General features: G+C 44.6%; 4 protein-coding genes across 5 annotated transcripts; 2 read left to right on the top strand and 2 right to left on the bottom strand.

The window, feature by feature from the left end:
* Positions 1-650: 650 nt before the first annotated feature.
* LOC127755902 (uncharacterized) lies at positions 651-1,755 on the top strand. The gene is made up of 2 exons (XM_052281512.1): positions 651-1,002; positions 1,360-1,755. Exons 1-2 carry the CDS (start codon positions 802-804, stop codon positions 1,471-1,473), a joined length of 315 nt encoding a protein of 104 aa, XP_052137472.1. The 5' UTR covers positions 651-801; the 3' UTR covers positions 1,474-1,755.
* A 25-nt stretch (positions 1,756-1,780) lies between these two features.
* On the bottom strand, positions 1,781-4,861 carry LOC127755901 (probable protein S-acyltransferase 1). The gene is made up of 5 exons (XM_052281511.1): positions 4,732-4,861; positions 4,448-4,627; positions 3,898-4,209; positions 2,861-3,094; positions 1,781-2,667 (listed from the first exon to the last, which is right to left on the bottom strand). The coding sequence occupies exons 1-5, from the start codon at positions 4,825-4,827 to the stop codon at positions 2,080-2,082; spliced, it is 1,410 nt and encodes a 469-aa protein (XP_052137471.1). The 5' UTR covers positions 4,828-4,861; the 3' UTR covers positions 1,781-2,079.
* A 2,324-nt stretch (positions 4,862-7,185) lies between these two features.
* On the top strand, positions 7,186-12,398 carry LOC127754507 (glutamine--fructose-6-phosphate aminotransferase [isomerizing] 1-like). The gene is made up of 11 exons (XM_052280063.1): positions 7,186-7,624; positions 8,111-8,283; positions 8,875-8,986; positions 9,326-9,465; positions 9,955-10,116; positions 10,419-10,746; positions 10,870-11,120; positions 11,197-11,311; positions 11,405-11,660; positions 11,746-11,914; positions 12,028-12,398. Exons 1-11 carry the CDS (start codon positions 7,381-7,383, stop codon positions 12,109-12,111), a joined length of 2,034 nt encoding a protein of 677 aa, XP_052136023.1. The 5' UTR covers positions 7,186-7,380; the 3' UTR covers positions 12,112-12,398.
* A 568-nt stretch (positions 12,399-12,966) lies between these two features.
* Positions 12,967-15,036, bottom strand: LOC127754508 (uncharacterized). Of its 2 annotated transcripts, none has more exons than XM_052280064.1 (2): positions 14,699-15,036; positions 12,967-14,062 (listed from the first exon to the last, which is right to left on the bottom strand). In XM_052280064.1, exons 1-2 carry the CDS (start codon positions 14,713-14,715, stop codon positions 13,180-13,182), a joined length of 900 nt encoding a protein of 299 aa, XP_052136024.1. In that variant the 5' UTR covers positions 14,716-15,036; the 3' UTR covers positions 12,967-13,179. The 2 variants fall into 2 exon arrangements, with proteins under 2 accessions (XP_052136024.1, XP_052136025.1); XM_052280065.1 differs by having other exon boundaries at positions 12,967-13,976; positions 14,699-15,034.
* Positions 15,037-19,713: the final 4,677 nt, after the last annotated feature.

Genomic DNA, 19,713 nt, shown 5'->3' with positions numbered 1-19,713 from the left:
CTGGTGATATTGTAGGATAAGACTATTTACATGTTTCATTTGGTAAAAGATGGGCCTGTTCAGATTATAGCCAAAATAAACCTTAAAAAATTTGGCAAGTTGGCAATGTAATTTTGACAGGATTTCTTATGTATTTACCAAATTTGGCAACAAACTAAACGTAGACATTCTTTTGGCAACTTCACTAAAAAATGGTATTGTTGAAAATGACATCAAAGTGAACAGTCCCGATGTGATTTTGATGGTATGGAAATGAGGGAGAAACCCCCGTCCATTTTTATTACCTAGGGTAGAATGAGAGTTAGGAGGAAATTTTCCCTTTTATATATAGACTATATTGTCTAGACAAATTTCAACTGTTCCTTTTTTAAAAGAAACACAACACAACACAAATATGCATGTAGTCAGAACACGCACACACTACGCTATAAATACACACACATCCTACTCCTATGAATACCTTAAAAGAACATATTAGAATATCGGTCTTAAATTAAACCCCATATAATCTCCATAATTTTTTCTCCAGATAATGGAATATGACTTAAAAATCAAATTGTTGCTAATCTACCAATAATTCCCTACTATGAATTCTCAATTGTCTTTCCAGAAGTTTCCAAACACCTGGCGAGATTAAAAAAAAAAAAAAGAGACATCCTGCTGCCTGTTTGTTACCATTGGATCAAAATATGCGGTCCAGATAGGAGTCCAGTCCCCACCCGAGCGAGGCGGCGGCGGAACTCCCGGCCTCCGGCGAACCCAGCAGCCGCCACCTCTCGCGGCTCCAATCACACAGACCAGATGATGGCCGCGGCGGCCGTCTACCGGCGGGTGCTCAAGGCGGTGCAGAAGCACGTCGGCGGGGGCGACTCCAAGAAGCACTTCCGCGAGTTCGTCGCCTCCGAGTTCCGCCGCCCCACTGGCACGGACGCCGACGCCAGAGCGCGGCTGCGGCTCGCCGGGGATTACGCCTACCTCCTCGCCAGCGTCCACCACCACAAGGTTAGACTTAGTACGTTTTCCTAGGTTCATCCTCTTTTCCTGTTTCGCGCATTCTTTTAGCACACGATGTGTTCGATGAAATGGCTAGGAAGACTTCTCTCCCCTTTCCTATTGGGTTATTTACTGTTTTTGTGCCAAATCATTGCTCTGATTGATGTGATGAGTTGAACTTCTTTCAGTGTGTTTCAGTATAAGAGCTCGCAGTTGCTTCATTGCTGATTCCCACTTCCCAGTACATCACACCTAGTTTAGGCGGAACAAAAATTACACATTCGTTGCAATATTGGCATGTTTCGATTAGCTTTTCATGCACTGTATACCATGTTAACTCTGTAAATCATGTTTTCGGTTGCCCAGGACCTGCTATTCTCGTATAATATAGCTGTGGACCGATCAGAGGAGATGAAGAAGATATTGAACAAATCTGCTGCTAGTGTAGGCCTTCAGCTTCCAGATGTCTATCAGGCGTGAGGAACTTCATTTTTGCAGAAATGTGCAATCTTTGGTACTGCCTTTTAGCGACGATTTTCTTCCAGAAGCTTTACTTGCAACCAGTAATTTGCTTTCAAATTCCAGATTTCAGTTAGTCTGGAAAGTTTAGCTTGTAAGCTGTAAGCAGCTGTATTTTTTTTACCAAATAATGAGCAATGGAATCATTATTTAACGATTTACGTTATATTGGTCCTGCTTTATGGATTATTTTGTTAATGTCATGCCCCTTCTGTGACTTGCTCAACATCTGCATTGTTAGCTTCTCCTTTGTAGTACCATAAAGGCAGTAGAGCAATCTGATCTGTTGCATCATTAAGGTAGTAATCAATCAACATAACTCTTTTCTTTTTATGTCCACATTATGGCCCACATGCTATAGAAAGTAGAAACATATAGTGCAGGAAAGCGTGAACAGTGCAACATGGGCTTCTAGATGTAAAATAATACATTATAAAAAGTTTGGCTGAGGCATACAGTCATTCACTTTCTGTTTTTATTTATCATGTGTAATGCTAAGAATAATGTCAACTCATAATGGCCATGTATATGAACAGATTATCAATTTAGATGAGTAATACAGAGCTATTAGTTCACATCCCCCAAATTTTGGGTAGAACTTCTATCTGAACTGTTACTTTTTCCAGCAATGTCCTCATTGCTTTCATCCTCAGATGCTGCTGCATTAGCTTCTATTGATGTTTGTTCTGAACTTGTGTTTGAACTAATAATTTCCTTACCACCATCTTCACTTATTTCGTCCTTATATTCTACAGTAGCTATTTCAGATGTTCGAGCACCTTCATTTGCTTGTTGTACCCAAGTTGAAGCAAAAGGCACTAGTCTATCATCTTCATTCCTGTTCTTGTCATCTGGATTATCTTCAAAGGAACCATAGTCTATGTTCTGAAGCACTGTTGGGATCTGCATACCCCCAACGATTATATCCTTGTTTCCCATCTCTAAATCAATCTTTTCCCTTGGATCAGTCAAATCCAGCGCAATATATGGAGTATAAAATCCAGCTTCCAGTGCGCCCTCACCTACCCATGAACGGAAATTGTTCTGTGGTGGAGGGATCTTGGTGAAGAACACTTCTACAAAGTTTGCTGCAACGCTCTTTCGGTAGGGGTTGTCCTTCTTGTTGTAGTGGTATCTGAAGTTTTCATATGTTGTCTGCAGAATTTGCAGTTGGATCTAGTTAGACATTCATTTAACACCATATATGGAGCTGCTAATTGAAGCCATCAGAACTATCTCAGACTCTTAATGCTGTCTACTCATCAAAATGCATTTACTGAATTCCAGTATAAGAGAACCAGTAACTGTAGCATGTTTCTGGAATAGATAAAGAAGGAAGTAAGTTTACCTGATTAGTACTGATCAGATAAAGATGAAATACTGTGAGACCACCAACAAACCATACAACAATAAAAGTATATATGATTAGCACAAATGAGTATGTTTCCTTTCGCAAAGCCTTCCAGATGGATCCGCCATCGTCTCCCCTTTCATAGTAGACATTCACCCATGAAAAGATGAAAACAATTATACACAGGAAAGTCGATGTCGCTACAAACAGAAAGAAGTAGCGGTAGTTCCTCTGCAAGAAAAAAGAAAAAAAAATGTCATTATTTTGATAAGCAAGTGGAAACCATCCGAGAATGTAATGATCACGCATTCAAAAATACTTTAACATAATTTCTGTATTAAGAGATTTTGTGAGTTGCTGAAATATGGAATTCAGGTGATCGTTAGTGCTTGGTTAATCTGCTCTTTCACATAAGTTATTCCTGGACCTTAGGTTCACTGAATTAATTGCGAGAAATTCTTTTAGAAATATATGCTTGAGGCCTCGAAAATGTATGTTAGGTATAGTTCAGGTCTTGCTCTGAAAAATTCGTTGTTCTGTTCCCGTAGTTACCTATCCTTATCTGTACATCTAGTCAAACAGTGGAATTAGTTAACAACTCATTCTTGGTGATTTTGTACTTAAAAAATAGCTTACATTGAGCCTGGTGTAATTCAACTTGGATGATTGATGAGTTTTTTTTAGCTAAAAGTAAAGTTACAAGTCTCAAATTCAAGTCAAAATGTCTCGTTAAGCTCTGTAGCTTTATGAATAACTTACAAATAGTCAAATGCTGAAGATGACTGGAAGGAATTTGGTTGGACATTGACCATTGGCAGGGAAGACATTTTTTTTTGCATATACCAGCTTCTTATTGAAACTTGAAAGTAAGTTCATTCATTCCATAGAGCTTTTTTAAGAGACTCATTGCATAGAGTTTGGTTATTCTCTACCAGATGCCTAAAAACACTATGGAAACAAATAGTACTGGAACTGCACATTGAATTTAAGGCTGATGACTATACTGATTGCTGCATCATTGATTGTTTACTTACAAGTCCAATGCACTGGCCGACCCATGGGCAGTGGTGATCAAACTTTTCAACGCAGTTGTTGCAGATGGAGCAATGTGAGGATCGCGGTGGGCGGTACCTTAGGCAGGTCTCGCAAAACTTCACCTTCACCGTGAAGCCATTGACTGTAACATCCTTTGCCCTACGGAACCTCATCCGTGGAGTTCTCCCTGAGCTCCACTCCATCGATGGTGTGGTTGAGCCAAGAAATTCATCGGTTTCAGGTGGTGCTCTTGTGTTCCTTGGCACTATCCCTGGGTCCCTGGCTGATGTCATGAATAGGAAGAAAAGGTCCTGCAATTTTGAAGGTGAAATTCACATGACTGTGCAGTGCTAGACATGCTGTATAGTGGAAATTAGACTTGTGGAATCTTGAACCCCTGATTGACTGATTTCAGTTTCAGATATTGAAGCTGAAATCACTGTGACTACCATGCTGATTAATTGTTTGGTATATGTCACTAGAGAACGGATTGGCAATCAAAATTCTATGTGAAGAAGCAACTTATAATTGATTTGGGGATTCACTAACCGCTGCTGTTGTGATGATGACTATCAGCTGTGCAGCTCGACGCATCCGTTGTTGAGAGCGGTGGATTGTGGACTCTATCTGGTAGCTGAAGACGATGGCCGGGCCAAGGATGAGGAACATGGACAACAGCAGGGAGGCTGCATCCGGGCCAATAATAAGGCGTCCACCACACAAGAATATCTGCAAAATGAAGGAAAACCAGTCTACCTCTCAGCTATGAAGTTGAAGAAGCTGAAGCCAGATCGCTGGAGCAAGAAAGAAAGAAAGAAAGAAAGAGCAGGTACGTTGTTTCCCTTCCAGACTTGGTAGAGCCTCTTGGGCTTGGCGTGCAGTTGCTGTGGGTCATTAGCCTCGAACTCCTGTGATGACGCCATGATCATGATTCATGGCAGCATGGCCTCCTCGCTGCTGCTGGTTGCATTGAGGGTGTTATGTGCCTGTGCTTAGCTTTGATCGACGAGGTCCCAGCTTTCGTTTTGATGTCATGCATAGTTGTTGCCGTTGTAGTACTTGTCTTGTACTCTTGTGTTGTTGGAGATGGAGGACAGTAGGCCAAGTTAGGAGCACTAGCATAGAAAAATATTGAGAAACAGGTGTGGACAAAACTGAGGACTGGCCGGCGCCCCCAATATATTTGCTGTATGTATATCCTTCCGTGATCCCCGCTGGAAATATATGCTTCCCTGTACTATTCTTGACTGTACTATGCTCTGCTCGGTGATCTCCTGCAGGGCTGAACTCCATGTAAGAGTATGATAGAAGACGCAGTGCTGTCAAGGAGCTGAAAGATCAATGAATTTATATACAAATATGTGTTACAAGCAGAAGCTATATATGGTATTGGAGCTCTTAATTGGCGATTTGCTTTGTACAAGTCAGATTATATCAGAAACCGAATCTAAGCAACTAACTGTTCCAAGCTCTTAAGGATGACAAATTTATGAGATGACGGTTCAAATGCTGTTGCTATCCGTGAAGCTAGGGACTTTGTTTCCGTTTTGATGCAGTAAAGAGATGTACGTTCTGTCCTACAGCTAATAACAATATTGCCCATGAAATGGTGACGTTTGGCACTGCGTTGGGTCCCTCTGGACTGGTTGTATGGTTCCCTCTGTTCATCTGTACTCTAGTGAACAGTTCTTTGGAGTAATGGAAGTTTCGGGAGGCTGGAAACTGAAGCAACATCAATCCAGTGATAATTAGGTTCCGTTCTTTTCTCCAAATGAATATTAAGATTTTCGTGACACGTTTTTCAAACTGCTAAACGGTGCGTTTCGTGCGAAAACTTTCTATATGAAAGTTACTCTAAAATATCATATTAATCTATTTGAATATTTTTCAAGTTTATAATAATTAAAACTCAATCAATCATACATTAATACCACTTTATTTTGCGTAAAAAACTTAATCTTAATTTTTATTTTTAGGATAAAAGAACACCACTTTGTCGTATTGATCATTTGGGTGTGTGTTTTTTAAACTCGGGTAGTGCCCATTAGAGAAAGAAAGAGTAGACCAGTTATAATCTTGATTCATCACGTGGTCTCGAATGAGAACGTAGTTTAGTCATTAGTAGTTTAGTACATTTAGCTTAGTCATTACTATACACTGCACATAAGCAACATGGACAAGTTTCAGAATTCAGAAACATGGAGTACTTTGTTTGTTTCTTGGAAACCGGTAGGCAGATGGTAGGAGATTTTTAGGGAGAATGAGTCAAGCAAGAAAAGAAAGAGGAGCTACGTCCACGCTGCCCTTTGCTGACCAGTCCCAGACCTTGCTACTCTGACTTGGGTTACTCCATGCATCCATTCCATCTAATCTACAACTTTAATCACTCCAATTAGCAATAAACACAATCTCTCAGTGACAAATTAACACGACTGAAAATCCTAACACGTGTGCATATTTCTCTTCAAAAAATATCTGATCCATACTATGGCTTAAAACACGCACTCAGTTGTCATCTACTGCAACTACTAGTAAAAATCGACGTCCAAATTAATCAGAACCGCGACGCTTGGCACAAGCATGACAAATCTACACATGTATTAACATTTTTTTAACACGTACTCCCTCCGTCTAAAAAAAGACAAACCCTAGTTTCCGTGTCCAACGTTTGACCGTCCATCTTATTTGAAAAAATTATAAAAAAAATAAAAAGACAAGTCACGCATAAAATATTAATCATGTTTTATCATCTAACAACAATAAAAATATAAATTATAAAAAAAAATTCATATATGACAGACAGTTAAAGTTGGACACGGAAACCCAGAGTTTGCCTTTTTTTTTTTGGGACAGAGGGAGTACACATGTATTAACATTGACCTATGGTAGTGATGATAAGTGACAGCCAACCGTAATGAGTACTTCCTCCGTCCTATTTTAAGAGCAGCCATGATTTTCAGTATCCAATTTTAGCTATTTGTCTTATTTATTTTTTTAAAAAAAATTAAAAACATAAATCTCGCATAAAGTACTATTCATGTTTTATTATCTTATAACAATAAAAATACTAATTATAAATAAAATTAAATAAGACGGACGATTAAAATTATACGCGAAAACCACCTAGATTTCCATTTTTCCTTCCGAAGAGCTGTGCGCTACAGTAGCCGTCCGATCCAAATCGTGCGGCTACTGGGTCCCAGGCTACACGTCAGCCTGTCTTCTTGTACTCGATCAGCTATAAAATTTGGGCTTTGACTCCCCCACCCAAATACGCGGCCTTTTCCTATCAAAAAATAAGAAAAAAACGCGGCCTTTTTCTCCTCTTCTTCCCCCGCCTCGGCCGGCGACTCCTCGCCGCCGACGTAACCGCGTCCTCTCTCTCTCTCTCTCTCTCTCTCTCTCTCTCTCTCTCTCTCTCCTCCGAGCCCAGAAACTTCTGGAAGCTTCTAGTAGCCCAGCCCAGCGCGGCGCGGCGCACGATGTGCGGGATCTTCGCGTACCTCAACTACAATGTGTCGCGGGAGCGCCGGTACATCCTCGAGGTCCTCTTCAATGGCCTCCGCCGCCTCGAGTACCGCGGCTACGACTCCTCCGGTATCGCCGTCGACGCCGACGTTCCCTCCTGCGCTTCTACTTCTGCGGTGCCGCCGTACGCAGGGGCGCCCCCGCTGGTGTTCCGCCAGGAGGGCAAGATCGAGAACCTCGTGCGATCCGTCTACTCCGGTCAGTGCCTTTTCCCTCCTGATTATGCTGAAAAATGGGTTGAATTTTGGGTTCTTGGGATGGATTTTTGCACGGTTTTCATGTGTCATGTGGTCTGACTCGGCTGTATCACTTGGTAAAAGCTTTGAATTTTGATTGGGATCCATATCACATTTTGGGGAATATCATTATGTCCTTTAGCGATTTTGGGTTTAGTGATCCTTGCGAGGGAAATTCTTCTGTTCGCACTTTGCATTTTTGGGATAGCTCCCAAAATTCTGGATCTCCTCGGAAAAGGTAGAATTTGACCCATTCGGATCAACTCTAAATCTTCTTGGGTTTATGGCATTTTTTGTGATTTATTCAATTTAACACTTGGAGAGTTGAGTTCCTTGCTCTATGAATTTCCTGACGATTTATACCGTACACAATTAGTCTCGGCTACAATTTTGGTGCTCTCTTGTACTCTATATCTTTTGTCATGTTGGATGTTTGTGTATTTTTCAGAGGTTGATGAGAAGGATGTGAACCTGGACGCCGCCTTCAATGTGCATGCTGGAATTGCCCACACCAGGTGGGCCACGCACGGTGTGCCTGCCCCAAGGAACAGCCACCCCCAATCTTCTGGTGCTGGCGATGAATTCTTGGTCGTCCACAATGGCATCATCACAAACAACGAGGTTCTTGTTTACTTTGCTCTTCTGAAGTTCTGATATTGTACTAGAATTCTTGTATAGTATTTGTCTCTCATCATCTTTACAGCTGGGGAATGCACATGCATTATTGCAACTATGGTGGATTTATGCTAGTGGCCAACATGTTATCTTCCAAGCCCTGCACATGGGCTGTCTTCAATCTCCATAGACGCCTCACTATTGTTGTTAAATAATCTGCCGTTTAGTTGAAAGCTCATATGCTTTTACTGGAATAAAATAACTGCAGTAGATTAACTAGCAACTAGAATATCAGTGGGTTCTAAATAACTGCAGTAGATTAACTAGCAACTAGAATATCAGTGGGTTCTATCTCATTTTGCTAGATTATTGTCGTTGTAATGCAGATAATATTATCTTATAGAAGTGGCAAATGACAATATACTGAATTCACAATAAGTTTATTAGACGTTTATGAATCAGCCAACCATCTCAAACTTGGTTTCATGATCATGTGTAACCTCATGATACCTTCTCAAATTAATGTAGCAACAGATGATAATGATGTAAACAGATAAATTCCCATCATAACTTGGTATTTTTGATGTATCTGCTCAGGTTCTGAAAGAGACACTAATCCGACATGGGTTCACCTTTGAGTCTGATACTGACACAGAAGTCATCCCTAAGTTGGCAAAGTTTGTTTTTGATAAGGCACATGATGAAGAAGGTATATATATTCTTGACAACGGACGAGATGTACTCCCTGATCTTTAGCTAAACCTTTCATTCTCAGGTTATAATTATATTATCATTTCTTTGGAGCAAGAATTATACTACTATGATCTATGTTGAAAACTAGATTTGCCACCTAAGAACTAGATGAGGCAATAAATATACCTTATTATGCTTTTCGCGCTCAGAAATTTTTATTTACGCAATACATTACTCTTAACAAGGCAGGAGAGTTCTTACAAAATTCAAAAGGAAAAGAAATTGGTAACTAGATTCTATATGTTGGTCTTACTGTTCTAGTTCTAGTTAAGGCAACTTTTAATTATTTTCTCAGGTGATGTGACATTTAGCCAAGTTGTTATGGAAGTCATGAGGCAGCTTGAAGGAGCCTACGCACTCATCTTTAAAAGCCCACACTACCCCAATGAATTGATTGCATGCAAACGGGGCAGCACACTGATACTCGGTGTCAATGTAAGTGCATCCTGGTTTGTTTTAAACTATCAGCTAGGTTCTAATCAAGCATAGTAAAACGGTGATTTTTATTTCGTGTAAGAATGATGTGTTATGCTCTTGAGCTACTTCCTTTGCTGTTCAAGTTGACTTTATTATGTAGTATTACTAGACCTAACATCGAAAGTTAACTTTACCTCTGTTCTCTCTTCACCGTTCTTATCTCCATCTGCTTCAAACATAAAATCCACACTCAATAGAGTAACTATGAACTACTTGCTCTGGTTAACTGCCACATGTTTTGTTCTATAAAAATGCAAACGTGAGAAACTGTGAAGTAGGTTGCTTGCAGATTAAATAATTTTATTTTGTGGTGATGTTGGTTTGGTTATGAGTTATCTTTTGTGTAATCATTTTTTACAGAATTTATAGATGCTATAAATGTTCTGCTTCTTTTTTAGTTGGAACCATTTTTTTTTTTATATTTGTAACTGCTGTCTCTGTTTTCAGGAATTAAGTGGCCAAAATAGTGGGAAACCATTTCATGATGTCAAAGCTCTGACAACAAACGGGAAGCCGAAAGAATTATTCTTCTCTAGTGATTTATTTGCTATTGTGGAGCATACCAAGAATTATTTGGCTATCGAAGATGATGAAATTGTTCATATTAAGGTACTCTTCAGCGTTCTCTGTTGATTGACCTGCCTTATCTGTTCTATTTTGCCTTTACCTTTTTTTAGAAAGAAAGATCATTTTTAATGGGGGACAATCTATATTTTCTAGACCTAAAGTTATCTGTTTCCTTTGTACCATTTTACCTGCCAATTTGACAATTGTATTTTTATTATGTCGCTGGTTTTTTATTTACTCTGAAATAATATGTAGACACGCTAGTGCAACATTTCTTTTGTTTCTTTGACATCATTAGCCTTACATTTGATGCCTTGTAAGCTTTAACAATTTGGCCATTGCAGGACGGCAGTGTGTCGATCCTTAAGTTTGACCATGAGAAAGAGAAGCCAGCTTCCGTTCAACGAGCATTGTCTGTCCTTGAGATGGAAGTTGAGCAGATAAAGAAAGGAAGTTATGACCACTTCATGCAAAAGGAAATCCATGAACAGCCACATTCATTAACAACAACCATGAGGGGTAGAGTGAAGGATAGTGGTGTTCTTTTAGGAGGATTAAAGGAAAAGGAGTACCTCAAAACTATTAGGCGCAGTAGAAGGTTAGTTTTCATTGGCTGTGGTACAAGTTACAATGCTGCCTTGGCTGCAAGACCTTTTGTGGAGGAATTAACTGGTATGCCAACTTATTGTCCTGACTCCTTATGTAGATATTTTAGATGTCAACATCAGTGACAATATGTATTAGCTACCTGTTTCTTGACCCAGATACTTCTTCCTTGCATTATTTGGACAATAGGTATTCCTGTGACTATGGAGGTTGCAAGTGACTTGCTGGACAGACAAGGTCCCATCTACAGGGAAGACACTGCATTTTTTGTTAGCCAGTCAGGGGAGACAGCAGATACCCTCCTTGCTCTTGATTATGCACTAGAAAATGGAGCACTTTGTGTTGGCATAACAAATACCGTAGGAAGCACACTGTCAAGAAGAACACATTGTGGAGTTCATATCAATGCTGGTTGTGAGATAGGTGTTGCTAGTACGAAGGTTAATTTCTGTCTATTCTCATGCTTCCACCCTTTTTTGGTCATTTTGATTCCTAACAGTATCTCCTATCTTGCAGGCATATACAAGTCAAATAGTAGTCATGGTGATGGTGGCCTTGGCTGTTGGATCTGATCAAATATCCACCCAAGTCAGACGTCAAGCTATCATCAGTGGTCTTTCCAATCTTCCAAGTATGTCGTGTTAGATCAACAAATGCATTATTTAGTCTAGGAAATTGTTTCTTTTGAACAACCTTTTCCAAATTTGTCTATTTTACTACACAGGCAATGTCAGCGAGGTTTTAAAACTTGATACTGAGATGAAGGAACTTGCCTCTTCCTTGATCGATTCAGAGTCTCTCCTTGTGTTTGGCAGAGGTTATAACTATGCCACTGCCTTAGAGGGTGCTCTTAAAGTTAAGGAGGTTGCTCTGATGCACAGCGAAGGCATGCTTGCTGGTGAAATGAAGCATGGACCACTTGCACTAGTGGATGAAAACCTTCCGATCATCGTCATTGCTACACGTGATGCGTGCTTCAGGTAAGCGCTTTGGACAGACTACAGAGCACGTTCATTTTCTTTTCATTTTTCAAGGAGTTCCTCTAAACATCTTCACCTCTTGCAGCAAGCAGCAATCAGTGATTCAGCAGCTCCTTTCTCGCAAGGGGCGTCTGATAGTGATGTGCTCAAAGGGAGACGCATCTGCCGTTTGCCCTAGTGGATCTTGCAGGGTTATTGAAGTTCCAGAGGTCGCTGACTGTCTCCAGCCAGTGATTAACATAATTCCATTACAGGTTTGCACATTCTTTGAATTGTTTAATTTCATCAAATTCCAGAACTTCTACTTATGCTTTATCATTTGTGATACAATTTCATTTACTGAGTGTGTTGTTATTTGTTCCTTCAGCTGCTCGCATACCATCTGACAGTTCTTCGAGGATTTGATGTTGATCAACCAAGGAATCTAGCAAAGAGTGTGACAACCCAATGAGTAGGGGGTTCTATCAGATAGTTCAGAAGTTGTATCAGATCCAATAGAGCAGACGTTGTATCAAATCCATCCTATAGAGAATAGGTTGTGTAGCTATTGTTTGAATGTTATTACTCATAGCCATTTCACAGTTATGTAATTATTTTTAGATAATAACTGAGATTCTTGAGGCGGCTAGCATTACAATATTGTTGATGAACTCCATCAATTTTTCATGTCTGTATTTGTCCTGACTGATGATGCATTGACTCGCTGAAAATCTGTGAGGTGTTCCAATCCTGAAACTACATGGAACTTCTCCATTGGCTGATTGATGGCTGATTAATGCTTGTCTTATCATACATGAGAATATAGATAATTTGTTTACAAAGTCAACGGTACATATCATCAAACCAATTGTTGATTGAGAAATCATCCAACATCAACTGACAATCAAAACCTTTCCTGTCTGCTCAGCTCATCCTGCATTTGACACTGCACAGCTGCTGGTATGATACAAACATTGCTGCTATTAACAAATCGTAGTCCCAATTTGTGTTGTGAACAGAATTAAAAAGCTACTATCTTCTCACCCAGCTTTCTTTAAGCTGAAGCTTAAGAGTTTCAGAGTTCAGATGCACACAGAATCCATGGGCCGCAACGTGCATGTACACCTCGTTATGTTTATGCATATTTATATTAATTAACAACAACCAACTTTTGGAACAGAGAAAGTGCGAGCTTCATCCCCTGCTTCACCAAAAAGAAGGGGATACAGTAGAACATCTGTGGCAAACTAAGAAGGAAAACAATGATCATGTCATTGCCATACAAAATGCATCCAACCAGGCGCAACTGCTGTTACAAGTGCAGGCATCTCATAATACACCACTTCTTTTAAAATTGCAATTCGGGTTCTTATAAAGTCACCACACCAACGGGTTGTGGCAGGGTAGCAACATGATGCATACTAAAACACACGCACACAAACCTAAAGGCAAGGGATACAGTTTAAGGATGCAAAGCGAAAGCTAAACTGGAACACAGCTGCTCAAGGCCAGGGCAAAGTAGATGACTGGATCAAATAATTCATTGCCTGGCTCGCGATTTCACCCTGCTGGCCTCCTCTGGGGTTGATGGGAACAGCTCCACGTACCTTGTCCCAATGGTCATCTTGTCCTTGCACATGGCTGTCTTTGCAACCTCTGCTGTTGGGAACTCCACAAAGGCTTCTCCAGTGGCCTTACCATCTGGACGGTACGCGATGTGCACATTTTCCTCCGTCAGCTCATACTCCACAAAGAACTTGATGATGTCTTCAGTGGTAGCAGAGTAGGGCAGGCCACGGAGCTTGAGCACCTCAGTATATTCCATGCTGCTCTTGTCTTCAGCTGGTTTCTTGGGCCGTGGAGGAGGTGGGGAGTGACGGTACTCCGAGTCGAAGAAGCCGCCCTGGTTCACCTCAGCAGCTATTGCGCTGTAGTACTCTTGCTTCTTGCATCTGAACACCTCAACATACCTCCTGCCCATGTTCTGCCGGTTGCGGTGCAGTGCAAACTCTGCTTGCATGGCTGATGGGAATACAACAAAAGCCTCGCCGGTGAAGCGGCCATTCTTGTGAACCAAGAGGCAGTCCACTATGTCCAGCCCAACAAAGAACTTGCAGATGTCAAGATCGTCGCAGTCAAAGGGAAGCCCTCGTAGACGGACCCCTGGAAAGTTCTGGATGGCACTGTTAGCCCCTGCACCAGGTAAGTTGGCGCCGTAGGGCTGGTAGAAGGCACTGGTGCCACCAGCAGCGCTGCTGCCCATGGCTCCGAAATAGGGAGGGGCTGGTTCCATCATCCTGGCCCTCTTTGAGACATCCAAGGGACTGCCTGCGGTCACTGCGAAGTATGGATTGGATTCGATCATTCGTGGCCTCTTTGATCCCTCGTACCCATCCGAAACCCCCCCGCCTCCCATCATTGCCCTTCAGATAATCCAGAGTCCCAAAAAGAGAAAAGAAAAAAAAAAGGAGACGATCCCCTCATCTCTCAATCCCCATTTCATATAAAATAACCCAAACATAAAGATAACTGCACAGATAAGAAATACTAGTAATCTAAACAGGACTTGAAGGCTTAAAAAGGTAATGGAGTCGAAATGCGAACGCATTAGTGGACATAAACAAAAACTAATTAAATGTTGGCAGCATGTGAATAGAAGAAATACTCAAACTACTGGATAACACATATGAGTAGAAAAGAATGTTACAAACCACAGTTGGGATGCTGGTGCAGTTGATGAAACATCAATTTGGATGTATTACTGCCTCCGATTTATTTATTTATTTATTTATTGGGGGGAGAGGGGTTTGGTTTTGTAAGGGGGAAGCTGTACATGTATCCTAAATCCTAGGCAGAAGATATCATATCATATCATGGTAGGAAAGCAAAGTGACCTACTTAGAAATTATCCCCAATAGAATCGAGAAATTGATGAGATCGCGTAAGCAAGCAAGTATTGTAGGGAAAAAAAAAGAAAGTAATGGATGAATCGGCGGGATGGAATCGCGGAGATGAATCAGGAATAAGAGAGAAGGAAGAGGAGGAGGGGGTTGGCTTACCCGCGGTGACCGTACATGGCGAAGCCCGGCGGGGGAGGGGGTGGGGTGGCGGCTGACGACGGGGAGGGGAGGAAACCCTAGAGCGAGAGGGCGGGGAGGGGGGAGTCAAGTCGCCGCCTCTGCGCCTGAGGTTGCGTTGCGATGCGCGGAGGCGGAGGCGGGGAAGGCGGCGCGGGGCGGTGGCGGTCGGCAACGGAGGCGGCGAACGGCGGACCTGCGGCGGCGGGAGAGGGAGGCGGAGGCGGAGGTGTCGGGGACAGCGACGCGACGGCGTGAGGGGGAGAGGGAGAGCGCGGGGGAGGAGGGGACTGGCGGCGGTGGCTAGGGTTGCGGACTTGCGGGGAGGTTGTTAGAGCGCGTCGTTTTGCGAAAAAACCCCTCGATTTTTAAATTTTATAGCGCGGTCCTAATCCAGGCACGGTGATACGCATAGGAGGAGCAAGAGCCCATGACCGAACTGCATTGCTTACTGTTGGGCCTGGAATTACGTTATTAGGCCCATTACCTAAGGCTGATGCCGATACGATTGAGCCTGGAATTAGTCTCCGTCTTCCTTCGCACAACAACATGAAGAACAAGTGCAGGTGCAGATCCAGTGGAGAAATTTAATAATAATTTTTGAGTTTATCGTCTTATTGGGTTTAGTTTTTATAATTTCTAGAAGTCTCATCAAATGGCATCACTATACTCCTTTACACCGAGCCCACTGCCTTCCGTCTTTATTGCAATTGGGACTTTAAAAGCCGAACAAAATTATCATTGGAGTTTATTTTTTTTAATTTCTAAAACTCCCGCCAACCACCATGACCGTGTCATCATGCTGCTTAACGGTATGCCCGTCGTCCCTCTTCTAATCGTCATTGGGATTCTATTTAAGGTTCATTGGGCTTGTTGTCTCTTCCCTCTTTATTCTCATTTATCATCGTTGTGTTGTAGATGGACTATTTTTTAAAAAAAATCTATATATTTCATTCTTATATTTTTATTATTTATTGTTTCTACTCGAACTCTTATAATTATTTATTATCGAAATTTATTTTATTTTTTTATTTCAAATGCACTCAACTCGGTGTATAGGCCTAAAATTTAAGTCTTAAGTCCATAATTTTAATATGTATTGGAAGTGACCAGTTGTAGCGCCCGTTCCGTCGTGGCGCCTAGCGGGAAAACTATCTCTTAAAAACCCTAATTGCGAAATCCGTTTCCTTGCTTGTTGTCTAGTGTCCGTGCCATCTCAGATCTCAAATCCCCGATCAATCGTCGAGTTCAATCCCGAATCCAAATCCTTCCCAAATCAAATCTCTCCGCAAAAGTCTAATTCGCCTCCCTAGGGTTCGATGGGCCGAATCCCTCTCGGCCCATCTCCCCCTCCCTCCCCGGCTCTCTCTCTCTCTCTCTCTCTCCCTCTCCCCCCCGCTCTGCCCAAGCGCTGCACGCGCGTGCGCGCGAGCCGCGCCGAGCCGAGTCCTCTCTCTTCGCATCCCGCTGCCGTTCCCGCCGACGCCGCCAAATCGTCGCCGCGCGCCGATGCTTCCCCCGCGCGCGCGCCGTGGTGGCCGACCGGCCAGTCGCCGCCGCCGTCAGCCTTTGCCGCGCCTGCCCGCGCCTGCCGCCCGTGTCGCCGCTCCGCTCCAAGCCGCCTTCGCCGTCATCGCCGTCGTCATCGATTCGGCCCCGCCACTCCCCGCGCGTGCCTCCAAGGGACGGAGGCAGAGCCCTTCGCCCCCCCTCTGCCGCGTCGCTCTCTCTCCCCCCTTTTTCCCGAAGCGGCAAGGAGGCAAGCCCCCTTTCCCCTCCTCCTTTTCCCCTTTTCTCCTCCCCGCCGGCGTCATCCGCCTCTGTCGCCGTTTTGGCCGCGAGCGCCGAGCGCCAGCGAGCGCCTTGACCGCCGAAGGTCGGTTTCCAAACCGACATTGCCGCCCTATAAACCTAGGCGCCTTCCCTTCCTTTTCCCCTCCCAAATCTTCCCCGTTTTCGCCCGCGCTATTACCGTCCCTCCATCTCTCTCTCGCCGACCGCCGCCGTCGCGTGTGCCGGAGGAGCCGGTGCGCGCTAGGACGCGGAAGGGGACTCCGGGCGCTCGTCTTCTTCCTCTTCCCCGGCCCGAGGCCGGAGAGATCGCTCCCGTGCCGTCGGCCCATCGTCACTGCGCCCTTCCTCGTCGCGGTAGTGTCGCCCTCCGTTCTACCTCCTCGTTCCATCTCCTCCTCTTAGACTCGGGTAGTAGCACGAGTAGCCTCCCCGTAGCTAGCTGGCGCCGCCCCGACGGCTGCCGCCGCCCGCTGTGTGCTCGCCGCCGTCGCCGCCCGAGCTCGGAAGCGCCTCTCGTCGCCGGCCTTCCTCGATGCATTTCCGCCCAATCCGACGCTAGCAACGGATTCCCGTAGCCGCGTGGATGCTCTCACCGCCGGGAATCGGCCCCTCGTGACCTCGTCGCCGTTTTCCCCTTCCCTCGCCACCGGTTGCCGCCGCCGCTATCCGCCGCCGTCGAGCATCCCCCGGCGAATCCGAGCCGTTGGCTCGTCTCCCCTCGTCCTGCGCAACTTCCCGGTGTGCTCGCCTTCGCTTGTATCGTCGTGGTTCACTCCGCCGCTCGCCGTTGTCGTCCGCCGTCCGTTCCGGCCGGCGTCGTCGTCTACCTCCCGCCGGTCCGCGTGGCTACCACATAGGCGCCACGTCGGTGCCACGTCGGCCGCAACCAGGCCGACCGACCCGGCCAGCCGCTCCCTCCGTTTCCCTCCCCGTGCGCGCGGTCCACCGCGAGCCGTGAGGCTGCGCGGGGGCTCGCCGCACCGCGTTCTCCGCGAACCATGTGCATGCGCCGCGCCTCCCTCCGCAAACCCTAACTCGCCCCGCGTGCACCTCGCTCACGGTGAGCCGAGTCGCTAACAAGCGGGTCCCACCCGGGACCACGCGGGATAGACCCGGCCCACCGGCTCTCTCTCCCCTCCCCGCCCGCGCGCGCGCCTTGGGCCGCCTTCTTGGGCCGGCCGGCCCGTTAAGCTCGGCCGAGCCGCCCCTTTCTCTTGGGCCGCGCCCTAGCCGCCCGAGGGAAGTCTAATTTCCCTCCCTCCTTCTTTTCTTTTCTTTTCTTTTTTAAAAAGGATTTAAATAAATCCTTTTCCTTTAGACCAAAAATCCAATAATCTTAGAAATTCAATATCTTCCCAACCGTAAGTCCGTTTGACTCCGTTCAACTTCCAAAATTCCTCAAATCTCGAGATCTATCTAATGGCACGCTTAGAGGTCAATAATAGGGCTTTATTTTCGCCGTTTGTTGAGTTGTCCCGTTTCGCGTGTAGTTTCGGAGCCTGAAGACCCGCAGTGCGAGGATTTCGAGGATCAAGCTCAAGATCTCGAGCAAGGCAAGCCACCCTTGAACATCTTGAGCCTATATTTGAACTTAATTATGTTGCTTGTAAAATATTATGCATTAATAGGATTGCACTTAATTTTGTTTGCACCGTCTGCAAGGCAGACCGGTGTGCCTACCTAACTTGTTGCATCTGATCCTTCCATTGTAATTGTTATACCATGTTCCCTTGTAACCACCTAGTTGCGCCTCGATAATCGTGCACTCTGCACGGGTATCGACGGTCGCCTTCAAACTTAAAATATGAGAAACATCTTGGGTAAAACTTGGGTTTTACAAAAGACTTGGAAAACCCGACACCTGGGTCGGTGCTTGCGAACTAAATGAATTTCCAAAATCGCGGACCGGGGAACATACCGGGTGTACGGTTTCCCGCTCTTGCACTTAAGGACCGTTTCCTTGGAATTTCATCCGAACATAAGACAAGTACGACCACATGAGTGGAATGGGACACCCCTGGCTGAGTAATTAGCTAATCGGGAGAGCCTTGATGCCAAGAGACATGTGGATTCGCCGGGGTGGTGTCGGGGAGGACCCCTGGGCTTCCTGGCACAGTATGGTCTGGGACCTAATCTGGTGTTGGTCTGGGACCCCTCTCGTTGGCATATGGTGAACCTGTGTCGGCTTTCGAAATGCCTTGTCATGAAAGCCTTAAGGTCTCTAGTCGTGGCCGTTCTGCACGAGCTGGATGATCCGGGTTAGTAATGTCGTGTGGGTAAAGTGTACCCCCTCTGCAGAGGTTATTAAACTGTTCGAACAGTCGTGCCCACGGTCATGGGCGAATGTGAGGTGATTCCTAGCGTAGTTTTGTTTGACCACTGCCTTGTGAAATTTGCTGTTGAGAAATGGGTTTGATGTTTGGAAAATCTGCGGCTGATGGGATCAGCCAGGCCCGGGTGGCCGTTTGAAAGCTGTTGGCCGGGTGCCAATCTTGATCAATTCAAAAGACTGATACATTGCACATACTCCGACCGGACGAGACGCACTGTCTCATCCGTGTCGTTTGAGAAACACTCACTTAGTTGTTTCTGAAAAGAGTTCAAATAAAATCAATTGCGAAAACAACAGCCTTTCCTTGAAGCCTGCATTAAACACTTATTTCCCATGGCTTGCTGAGTGCTCCCGTACTCACCCTTGCTCTATATAAATAATTCCCCCCCCAAGTTACTGAAGAAGACGAAGTGGATCCCGCCGATGAGGAGTTCTTCCAGGAGCAAGCCGGCTACGACGAGTTTTAGGGTTTCGGCCTAGTTCCCAAGTCGCGCCTGTGATGTTTGGTCCAAGTCTTGGCTTCCGCTTCCCTTTTGTAATGCAGTTGTGAGCTCGGGATCTGTCCGCAGCCCAACATGACTGTACTCCTACTCTATAATAAAGAGACCTCTGTTGCTGCGATATTCTGTATTCCTGTGATACCAGCACTGTTTCCTGGGACTGGTATCGATTAACAGGTTAATTTGGAGCGTCACGGGCTAGTTCCGCTCGGGACTAGTTCGGAATGTAACATCCTGGCCTAGGGCTTAATAGGATTAATAGAATACTCATATCAACAAGTTGCAACTTCTTTTTCGGGAGCCAATCTCCAAAGAACTCCAGGGTTAAGCGTGCTTGGCCTGGAGCAATTTGGGATGGGTGACCGACCGGG

The sequence above is a fragment of the Oryza glaberrima genome, chromosome 11 (genome assembly GCF_000147395.1).
Source record: "Oryza glaberrima chromosome 11, OglaRS2, whole genome shotgun sequence".
NCBI classification, from domain to species: domain Eukaryota; kingdom Viridiplantae; phylum Streptophyta; class Magnoliopsida; order Poales; family Poaceae; genus Oryza; species Oryza glaberrima.
The sequence above is the reverse complement of the archived record's forward strand: the minus strand, read 5'-3'. Positions and strand labels throughout refer to the sequence as shown.

Coding starts and splice junctions, on each gene's coding strand:
- LOC127755902 (XM_052281512.1), top strand. CDS start 802: ATGATGGCCGCGGCGGCCGTCTACCGGCGGGTGCTCAAGGCGGTGCAG. Junction 1,003..1,359: donor CCAGCGTCCACCACCACAAG/GTTAGACTTAGT, acceptor TCGGTTGCCCAG/GACCTGCTATTCTCGTATAA.
- LOC127755901 (XM_052281511.1), bottom strand. CDS start 4,827: ATGATCATGGCGTCATCACAGGAGTTCGAGGCTAATGACCCACAGCAA. Junction 4,628..4,731: donor AAGTCTGGAAGGGAAACAAC/GTACCTGCTCTT, acceptor TTCATTTTGCAG/ATATTCTTGTGTGGTGGACG. Junction 3,095..3,897: donor TCGGCCAGTGCATTGGACTT/GTAAGTAAACAA, acceptor TTTTTCTTGCAG/AGGAACTACCGCTACTTCTT.
- LOC127754507 (XM_052280063.1), top strand. CDS start 7,381: ATGTGCGGGATCTTCGCGTACCTCAACTACAATGTGTCGCGGGAGCGC. Junction 7,625..8,110: donor CGTGCGATCCGTCTACTCCG/GTCAGTGCCTTT, acceptor TGTATTTTTCAG/AGGTTGATGAGAAGGATGTG. Junction 9,466..9,954: donor CACTGATACTCGGTGTCAAT/GTAAGTGCATCC, acceptor CTCTGTTTTCAG/GAATTAAGTGGCCAAAATAG.